Source organism: Podarcis vaucheri (genome assembly GCF_965113315.1).
Source record: "Podarcis vaucheri genome assembly, chromosome: 1".
Classification (NCBI taxonomy): Eukaryota; Metazoa; Chordata; class Lepidosauria; order Squamata; family Lacertidae; genus Podarcis; species Podarcis vaucheri.
Window position 1 is genome coordinate 93243380 of NC_138759.1, and position 11223 is coordinate 93254602.

At 43.5% G+C, this 11223-nt stretch overlaps 1 protein-coding gene across 1 annotated transcript in view; it reads left to right on the forward strand.

The window, feature by feature from the left end:
- Window positions 1–11023, forward strand: part of GLI2 (GLI family zinc finger 2) — a 196330-nt gene extending 185307 nt beyond the window's left edge. The window contains exons 12-14 of the mRNA XM_082238127.1: window positions 1316–1597; window positions 4862–5198; window positions 6529–11023. Of these exons, the coding sequence (XP_082094253.1) occupies window positions 1316–1597; window positions 4862–5198; window positions 6529–8897 (2988 nt within the window). The 3' untranslated portion in view covers window positions 8898–11023. The remainder of the gene's footprint in view (window positions 1–1315; window positions 1598–4861; window positions 5199–6528) is intronic.
- The last annotated feature ends 200 nt before the right edge of the window (window positions 11024–11223 follow it).

Here is an 11223-nt window from a genome sequence, read left to right on the forward strand (position 1 = left end):
GTGAGGGTTTAACCTGGGGCCTTCTGAATGAAAAGCACAATGCTCTGCATCTACCAGGCAAAGAGATACATAGGAAAAAGTAAATGTTCACTTCTTGCTAAAAGTGGAAGAATGTATACCTGCTTATTCTTTGGATGGACCGCTTCCAAGGTCCCAGTGGAAAAGTACTTTAAGCAGCTAGTTAGCCTGAAATGGCATTTTAAAATATGAATTCAGCCCTTCAGAAACAGTATCTCAGGGGCTACTCTAACCGCATTTGTGCAAACGCACTCTGGATTTGGGAATGGATAAATTGCTGGCAGGGAGGTGAGGGGCAGGATACCTTCCTGTTTTCTTACTTCTCTTTCCAGCTGTGCAGTCCTTAACTTTGTTTGTGTTGTGGTTATCGGTGGCTCATAGCTCCAATAGTTACAGCATTATCCTCTTCAAAAGCACTGCACGTCTGTGGATTCCACTGTGCAGCAGTAACAGCTTACCCGCCTGACAGGTGATGGAGATGTGAGGGAGATCTGATGGCTTGTAAATCCAGTCTGGCTTGTCTCTCTGGCTCTCTGTAAAATAGGGTGCCTCTTTCCCTCCTGCTGGCCTCCCAGGCTACCATATTTCAGCAGAAAGGTTTCCTTGAAGAGATTCCCTGTGCATCTCAGCCATATCCCATGCTAATCCTTGTTAACATTCCTGCGGCAACTGGAACAAATGCAAATCAAGCAAAATACTATTAGGCACGGTGTTAGAATATTTTGGGTTGGCACCCCAGGACAATTTCATCTATCCATCTGTACACACACACACACACACACACACGCGCGCACACACACACACACACACACACACACACACACCCTTCCTTACCAGCAGCCCAGGACACATCAGTCCTAAGCAACTCAGAGAAAGAAACTACATCTGGGGTATGAGAAACGTTTTTCGGCACAACTGCATTTCAATTGATTTTTTCAGATCCAGACTAAGTAATGCTAAAACTAGCCCCAATGAGATTAATGGAACTTAGTAAGTTGGTCACTCACAACTGAGTTCATTATTGATTTTGGTGGCCTGCTTTAACCATGACTAAGCCCAAACCAATGAAACTAGTCTGTCAGAGGGAGATCTGCACACAGCAATCACAGAATCTGCTGTAAGTTGGATCAGTGCTTGCAAAAACACTGCCTATTGAGAAACGGCACATTCAAGCCGCTCCCATGTCCGCTCCAAATTCACACCAACGTTGTCATTCAAGCAAAATTGTCATTGAACTGTGTCTCGTATATTTCTGTCTGCTTCAGGTGTCTAACTTTAGATGTGTTCCCATTGGCAGAAACCCTACGTCTGTAAAATTCCGGGCTGCACAAAGAGATACACAGACCCCAGTTCCCTCAGGAAACACGTGAAGACTGTGCACGGGCCAGAGGCCCATGTCACCAAGAAACAACGCAATGACGTTCACCTGAGACCGCCTGCACTGAAGGAAAATAGCGACAATGAAGCAAGTGCCAAGCAGAGCGGAAAGGCTTCAGACGAGCGGGCTGAGGCAAACAGCACCACCAGAGGCATGGAGGACTGCTTACAAGTCAAAACAATAAAGACTGAAAACTCTGTGGTAAGAGATGCACTTGCTTTGAATTGCTGGTGATGTCATTTAATGTGCCAAGTGGCAAATGAAGTTGCCCAATTTTCCCTACCATTATCTTTTCAAATCTCCCAGCTCAGATTTCACTAAGGCCCACCTACGATCCTATGCATATTTTCTTCTCTATGTGAAATATTCCAAAGGGTTGCAGCAATGTTGCAATGTTAATGAAGGCATTAACTGCTGTAAGCATTTAGAAAAGCATTCTCTCACACACTCTCTCCAGCTGGGTTTTAACTTTTGACATCAGAATTCATTCAAGATTTGTCTATACGTCCTTTTTCCATAAATCAGAGCTTGCTCTTAATAGACGGCACTCTCAATACCTTGCATTCAAGCAAAATATACCATGCCCAAAACATCCTTGTGATATGACCTCTGTAAAGTGCTGTGCACACTGATGATGCAATAGAAATAATAATTAACCATGTCTACGTATTGTATTTTAAGAGGCCAAACGTTCATTTACCTCTGTCGTGGATGTTGCTAATCTGCCATTATTTTTTGGTTCTCTCCATTGCTCCATCCGTACCCTTGGCCCTTTCCTTTTGTGCTGTCTGTGTTCTAACAACCTGTTCTTTCTCCTCTCTTAACTTTCTCTACTCTACTTCACAAGGACAGTCGGTACTAAGGTGAGCAAATACACTGTCTTTGTCATAGTCTCTGTACAAAAGACATAAAATGTGCATATCTGTCCAGGTGCCAAAGTAGAATGTGTAGGTGAAATAGCCATGGTCCATATTTCTTTCTACTTCATCCTTTCCATACTGGCATTTCACTAATTACTCCTTTTTAAGGCTTACTTTCAGTTGAGGGGGCAGGGTTAGGATAAAGCACAGGCTGGCGCCAAATTTATCAAGGCACAAGACAAAGCTGATCCATTTAATATTCCAAGCAGTGGCAGCAATTATTAAATAAGACTTGTGTCGCACCATTAGCCTGTGTTGCAAACATAGCTGTTCTAGTGTACTGCTGTGGCATTACAGGTCATAGATTTAATGCATGATGACAGTCCTATTCTGTTGTGCCTGTTTGAGTTTACTTTGCTACAGATGGCATTGCCAACATCTCCTGGGTAGCATCTCACCACTTCTCTAGTAAATGTGGGTCTCTAAGGAGCCCTGTGACCTTCTCTTTTCACAGCAAATCTCTTGTTCTTAGGTGGGCAATGGAAAGAACGGTCCACCCACTCACCCTGCTGTATTTTGTAGAACTGAGATGTTGTGAAAAAGAAGGAAACCTTTAAACCAAGTGTCATCTGGCATTCCAGCTCTGCAGCCATCTAGGATCAGCAATCGTAAATCATCATTCCATATAGCCTGGACAGCAAAGAGCCTTTTCTTTGAGCCAGCAGAAAACATTTAACCTTTATTGCAAATAAATTACTTAATGTGAAATACACCTCCTAATAAAAAAAAAACATTTACCAAACCTAAGCCTGCAAATCATGCCCTTATCTGTCTATAAAGACTGTCAGACAAGCATGTAAGGGTCCTTTGAACCACGAGTCATGCACTGTGCCTGAAGCTTTTTGGGCTTGATTCTGCTGCAGACAAACAGGCACACTATAGAGTTTGTGGAGCGGGGAAGATCTTCTAATGTTCCAGGTTTATCTCAGAAAAGCATCAAGAGCTTAAGTTTCTTGAATGAGCACATACAGTTCTTCCAAGTTAACAGAAAAGAAAATCCACCCTCAGGGCTTTTAGCTCCCTGATGTTTACATACCCTTGCTTGAAAAAGGCATAAAAATTAGCTTAATCACTTATCTTATGGAAAACCTGTGTCCACCCTACAGTGCCATCACACTTGTGGGCAATAATGAACACATTGGCTTTATCACCTAATGAGGATTTGTTTACACAGAAAACAGACCTGGCTTAGTTAAGTTTGATTGAAGCCTGGGGCTGGGGTGACTGCTTGGTATGGCTTTTAATTCTTTTAATGTACAAAATTCCAGTGATGCAAGATAGACACTAAAAAGTTCTACAACTGTTTCAAAACTGATGATTGCTAAGTTAAACATTACCATGAGCATCCCATTTTGTAGTACTAGTTGTATAAATAAATACAGTACAAAAGATACTGGAATGAATAATACACATTTTAAGTATATGCCAATCCACAAAGCCCTTTGTATAGGCCAAGTGGTGAAAACAGGTTACCCAGCTAAAATAACCAGTCCCAATCCCTTCAGTCGTGGGGAGCCTGAGCAACAACAAAAATAAAACAAATTTTCACAATGAAATTATGCTCTTTAAAAAATAAATTAAATGCAGGATTAAGTTGTACAAGTTTGCCTTTTAAAAGGTTTGTTTTCATAAATCCCCCCAAGTGCCTCTTATTTTTAAGTACTTTTTGATGCTGTTCATTTCAACACTATTTTTCTTATTCGTATTTGAGTAATTTTGTCTCACTGGAGGGAGACGAATATTACATTATAGAAGTTATGAAGGTCTTTTATCTTTCTTCCTGTAATACTGATTCATTATTACAGTGGTACCTCGGGTTACATACGCTTCAGGTTACAGACTCCGTTAACCCAGAAATAGTACCTTGGGTTAAGAACTTTGCTTCAGGATGAGAACAGAAATCGTGCTGTGGCAGCAGTGGGAAGCCCCATTAGCGAAAGTGGTGCTTCAGGTTAAGAACAGTTTCAGGTTAAGAACGGACCTCCAGAACGAATTAAGTAGTTAACCCGAGGTACCACTGTATTATCATTATCATCAGAAGCTGCTTTGGATGAGTTCTGCCCCCTAAAAGCACCATATAAATATTTTAAAATAAATATTTCTTCCCTTTGCTGTGATCTAATCCAATAGGTTTAGATCTTGTGGTTTTTGCCAGCAACATTGCAAGATCGCATCTGATGCGATGATGTCATGGACACCTCTAAACAAAACCATGCTGGTCACCATGGCTAATTGGAGTAACGATGTGGGCAGAATATGGCAGAAGGCAGGGGTGAAAAGGAAGAGAATGCTACAATGGTGCAGAGAAGGAGGAGTAACCACAGGAAGGAAAGGGTGGTGGAACAACGGAAGTTTTCAGAAGCTTATGCATTTTTTTTCCCAGTAATTTGCTTGCCTTGCCTTGATCCTGCTAGTTTTGTGGATGTGAACTGTGAAATGAGAAAATTTGGTGCAGCCGTAATAGATGTTAGCAAAGCAAAGCTGATACTGGGGAAGAATTATCACATTGATACCAACCTCCTCCTCTTTCTTTGTTTTCTCTAAGATGTATCAGTCCAGTCCTGGTGGCCAATCCTCATGCAGCAGTGAACCATCACCACTTGGGAGCACCAACAACAATGACAGTGGAGTCGAAATGAACATGCACAGTGGGGGAAGTCTGGGGGACCTGACCGCGTTGGAGGATGGCACTCCTGTTGTAGACTCGACGGTCTCATCTGGCAATTCAACCGTCAGTCTGCAGCTGAGGAAACAAATGACAACCATGCAACGCCTTGAGCAGCTCAAGAAAGAGAAACTCAGGACAGTGAAGGATTCTTGCTCGTGGGTGAATCCGGCCCCACAAGTCAGAAATACCAAGCTGCCTCCCATCCCAGGCAACGGTAAGTCTGGCCACTGTTTGAGATCTGTCCATAAGCATTAACTCAGCTGAGTTGGTGAGAGCATGGTGCTGATAACGCCAAGTTGCAGGTTCGATCCCTGTATGGGACAGCTGCATATTCCTACATTGCAAGGGGTTGGACTAGATGATCCTTAGGGTCCCTTCCAACTCTATAATTCTATGATCTCACAGCTTACCTTGCTAGTGTTTCAAGGACCTGCCATTATAATCCCCTGCACTTTCTCCCTCCCCACTTTAAAACAAATACAAGGGTTGAGCTGGGATCCAAACCCAAACATAGAATATGCAAGCAGACTTTCATTAGTTTCCTGAACTCTCCAACTCAGATATCATATTGCAAGGTGGTTGTATGCACTTCCTTGTCTCCCTGAGAAACTGCTGCTGAACCTGACACTGCCGTACTACAAGAAGGCTCTTGCCTTCCCAGGCAAATTTCCTTCCTCTCGCTCTCAGTTTTTTCTCCTAGAGTACCCTGGGCTCAGAGGGGAAATCTAAATGATCTATGAGGAACTGTTTCTTTCACCATGAAAATGGCATTGTTACATTTTTGTGGCGTATATTTACAAACTCGGTAAGTGTGGAGTCCCAGGAGTATGCTAAGTCAATAGGAAAGACTGGACGTGGGAGGTCCAGTTGAATAGCACTGCATTATAATCATCTCTGGGTAGGAAGTGACTCCTCTTTGTAAATCTTTGAAATCATTCTTCATAGCTGATTGATGGTACTTGTTTAAAGGAAGCTGTGCCCATCATATTTTTCATTCTGACACAGTATAGCCCTAAGACATTCTCTCATAGCTGTTTCGGTGGTAATTTAATGTGTGACTCTGCAATAGTCACCGTATTGCTTTTCGATGCCCAGGTCCCTGTTCTCCTTTGCAATCTACATTTCCTTTTGCTGGGGAGAGACTGTTGTTTCCCTCCCCACCCCTTTCCAAGAGCTAAAGCTGATATGACAGAGTCATCCGATGTGCATTATCACAGATCAAACCTATTTGCTAGCACTTCAAAAACCTGCAAAACCTATTTGACCAAACTTGGAAGCCAAGCAAAGGATATGTGTGTGTACAGCAATGGGCAACAGTGGCTCTGTCACACCATCTTCAGATGTTTTCAATACTATTTGCTGTCCCCAGCACATGGTAAGCAACCCTGATAACAGCCTGAATATGTTGCACGTGGTAAATGCTTGGTAATATGGGGAAACGGGGAGGTAAGATGAGTTCAAGTAACAAAGTACTAGCAACCAAGTTGCCCTCTCCACTATGATCACTGAATAACAAGCCTCTTTTCTCTACCACTCTCCACCAGGCTGTCTACTGGACAACATGGGTGGTGGTGGTTCTTCTGCAGCGCTGCCTAACCCAAGGATAACAGACCTGTCCATCAACGAGGTCACAATGCTGAACCAACTAGCAGAACGTCGCGACAGCTCAACCAGCACCATCAGCTCTGCCTACAGCGTCAGCCGCAGGTCATCAGGGATATCCCCTTACTTCTCCAGCCGCCGTTCCAGCGAAGCGTCACAGTTTGGAACCCGGCCAAACAACACAAGCTCTGCTGACTCCTACGACCCCATTTCCACGGATGCCTCTCGCAGATCGAGCGACGCCAGCCAGTGCAGCGGAATCCCAGGTCTTCTGAACCTCACACCGGTGCAGCACTACAGGCTGAAAGCCAAGTACGCTGCTGCCACAGGGGGCCCTCCACCTACCCCCCTGCCTAACATGGAAAGGATGAGCCTGAGGAATAAAATTTCCCTTCTGGATGGGCCAGAGCCTGCTCTGCCTTCTTTTCGCCTTCCTCCTGGGCCACGGCGGTGCAGTGACAGCAACGCTTATGGGTATGGTGCGTCCCTGGGATTTGCTCACGATGGGCCTGGCAACAATGCAAGACGCGCAAGTGATCCAGTGAGGAGACCTGCTGGAGAGCCAGTTTCCCTCCCTAGAGTCCATCGTTTCAACAGCACCAACAGTATGAACCCACTCCACCCTCCTGCAGACAGAAGGAACTTCGGCCTTCCAAACTTTGCACGTTCTGACGGAAGCCTCGCCAGGCACATCTATTCCCCACGGCCTCCGAGTATCACCGAGAACGTTGCCATGGAAGCGATGTCTGGCGAGGCCGATGGCTCCGTGGGAGATGATGACATTGTGCTACCTGATGACGTAGTGCAATACATCAAATCGCAAAACGGCGTCATGGCCGCAGACAACTCTTCCACAGGCTATGGCAATGAAATGCAGAACTTCCAAGTGAATGCAAAAGTGCAACACAGCAACCTGGGAAGCCAACTCAGCAGGGTGGCTGCTCCAGATGTGGGTATGAATCCTGCAGCTCCAGTGATGAGCGAGTGTCACATGAACTTTGGAGCAGATTCTGACTTGAGCAAGAACAACATGCCTGTCCAGTGGAATGAAGTCAGCTCAGGCACGGTGGACACATCCTCTGCTCAAGCAAAGCAGCAGTTCCCTCCACGTAACTTAGCTGTGGTTCATCAAAAGCACAATTTTGGCCAGTATCAGAACTTTAGCCATCAGCAGATGCAGGTGGGTCAAAACAACATGAATGGAAACCTGCAACAGTTTGTGCAGAAAAACACAAGCATAGATGGACAAAGGTTAAACTGCATGCACTTAAGGCAGCAACAGGTGAATCCGGGACCCAGTAACAATCCAGATTTGAACTCACATGAAGCGTACCACCAGGTTCATCAAATGCTGAGCCCAAACACAATGGGGGGTGACCTCAACCAGCTTTCTCCTCCCTGTAACAACATGATATTGAAGCCTGCATCCCATGCTCATCCTCAGCAGATAGATATTATGGCTGATCCCACTTCAATGGTTGACAGTAGCAGAGAATGCATAATGCACAGTCAGGTCACACAGGAACCAGGACATCAGCAGGGCTTTTCGTCTCAGCCAAATCATATGAACTTTCCCATGACACAGGAGGTCTTCCATCAACCTTCTGCATTAATGACCTCCAGTCAGCAAGACTTTGAGCCACAACAGGATATGATAGGTACCGTTGCACAGAGCTTCCCTTCTGGTCTAGTTCAGCCTCATCCTCCACCTAATCCCAGTCCAGCAAACAGGCACCGAGGGACATGTGCTATGCAACACTTGGGCTACATGAGAATATCTCACCCAGCCAATGATGTGAGCCCAGGGCAGGAAAGGGTAGAGTTCACTCCCAAGAGAACAACTGGTGTAGCATCATCGCAGCCACAGCAATACAATAACAGCATGGGGGGAAACCATTTGATGCACTATTATGGCCAAATACATATGTATGAACAAAATGGGAATTTTAATACCCATGCAGACTGTAGTGTAAGACAACAGCAGTGTGCACTGAACATCAAGCCAGCCACAATGCCATCTCCTGGGGCTAATCAAGTATCAAGCACTGTGGACTCACAGGTTCTGGAGCCTCCTCAGATAGATTTTGATGCCATCATGGACGATGGGGACCATTCAAGTCTGATGTCAGGGACCCTGAGCCCTAGCATCCTACAGAATCTCTCCCAGAACTCTTCCCGCCTTACAACTCCCCGGAACTCTCTGACACTGCCATCCATACCAGCTGGAATTAGTAATATGGCAATAGGGGACATGAGCTCTATGTTGACAACCCTAGCAGAAGAAAGTAAATTTCTGAACATGATGTCTTAACGCTTAAAGCATAACTGTCTAGAAGTATCCAAGAGATTACATGCTAAGCAATTTTATGATTCTTTTTTTAAAAAATAAAAAAACAGGTTTCCATAGAGTAGACCTTTTTTTTTTTTACAAGTATAAATACATTAAAGGGATTCCAAACGCAGGGAAAATGTCTTTGTACAAACATGTATAAACCTCATAAAAGAAGTACTGAAAGGGTGCACCTCTTGCATTATTTTTCTGCTTGTTTTTTCAAAAACATTTAAAGTGTCCATCTTTGTAAAACAATGGCACATTTGGCATCATTTTTTAAAAATCTGACCATCCCTTCCACTATTTTCCCTTGTCGTAGGCTGAAAGTCTCATAGGTTGCGATCCAATGTAGCAAGCCCCACTCAGCTCAACTTACTTCTGAGTAGGCATCTATTAGGATTGCTTCAGTAGTTTCTCAACCCTTCAACTACAGGAAAAAAGATGGGACTTGTCCAGATGTGGAACACTAGAGAGTTATGGGCAAAAATACTGAAAAGCATTGTTTCATATGAAGCTCTGCTTTGAAACTGCGCCTGTTTTGCCATCTCCCTTTGGTTTCCCCTTTATTATCACTGCAAAAATGCGGTTTCTTGCCCACTTCAGTCACAAATGGATGGGTGCAGTTTTGACCCAAACCCAAAAGCCATACTGTGTATGCTTAACGCTTTGCTTTGTGACCAGATGGTGCAGGCATACACACACATGCGTGTGTGAATGCACACACACACAGCATTGTTTATGCAGCCAATATAGCTCTTTGTAGCTTGCAGCTTAGCCAAGAAGCATCAGCTCCTGAACAGTTTTGCAGCAAAGTGCCTTACTGTGCGTTAGTTGCTGAGTCGTCAAGGCATCTCTTGTCCATTAACGCCAACTAAAGTGTATCTTAAAGCATATATAAAATAAAGATGCATCAATGTAAGGCACTGCAGTCTATATAATAAGACATTTGAGAGGGACACATTGATGGGGAGGAGATGTGAAAGATGGATGCCCAGTGTGGAATTGTAAAAATTACCCTCTGATTCAAAAGCAAACAAGTTCGTTTATATCACAGATAATTTAGTGGAGGTTTGAAAACGCCACTAATTTAAAATCATTTCTACGCTAGCAGGATAAAGTTCCCTGCCGTGCATAACACAAAATGGTTATTAATGACTGTGAATCACTTTCTAAACATTGAAATTGAAAGCACAAAGGGGATGGCCACATCAGAGCCACATTTATCACTTTGGGGTACTTTTTGATTATGTTATTGGCAGAAGGTGTTTGCCCTCCATTCACTAGTCTCTCCATGTCTGGTATATGGTGCCACTGAAAAGGAGCACAGTTATCCTTACAAGTTTTTGGCGTGGCAGAGTTTTCAAGGGGTAGATTTTCACATCAGTTTTGCATTGGTAACCCTTCCCCCTTATTATAGTGGAATTCCCATACATCCTAAATGCTAAATCTAATCGTACAGGAGCAGAATCAGCATGTCAAATTGTCAGGAAAAGATCACTTTGGTCGTGACTTTAATCTCATCAAGAAAATTAAGATGAGAATTAGGCATGAAGTCCCACTGAAATTAGTGAAAGATTTCAAAATTACATTCTTGATTATTTTCTCATTAGCAAAGGCTAAATACAAGACCTTGGGGGGGGAAGGCAGAGAATAAAATCCACAGGATTTTCTGGGTTTTGCAGTATCATGTGTTCCGTCATTGCCTATCTAACTGTGAAACCAGAATGTAATCAAAAATTGTGAATGAACTTCGATCAAGTGAATTTGATGTTCATCCTTTATTTCAAACTGCAGTGCAACCTGTTGGCCTAGTCAAGACTGGTGAGCCTCCTCACAGGGCACGACCTTCAAGGAATAATTATAAAAGGGTTGCAGAATGGCTTGGTTGTGTGAATCATGATCATTGAACTTTTCATGGAATTACAATAATCAAGAATGTTAGTGGGCCAAGTCCATTTCAGATGCCCCTTGAATTAATGGATCAGAACTTTGCCTGGTGGCAAGCTGCCATCTTCCATGGATACATGGGGGTGGGGGAGTCACCCACTTAGTCGTTGCTTTCTTCAGCTTTACAAAGTGGTCTTCCTGCCTTTACTGTATTAGTATTATAACAACAATACTGGCTTTGTATATATATTCTGTATATTAATAAGAGTACTGTAGCTGAATTGTTCTGTCTTTATACCTTCAGGACCTTTTTAGCTGTTTTCTACATCATAAGGATTGCAGTCACATGCTGTAACTGTATATAAATGTTTTTGTACATTAAAAAAGTAATTTTTTTCATAATTTCCATTTGTTGTTA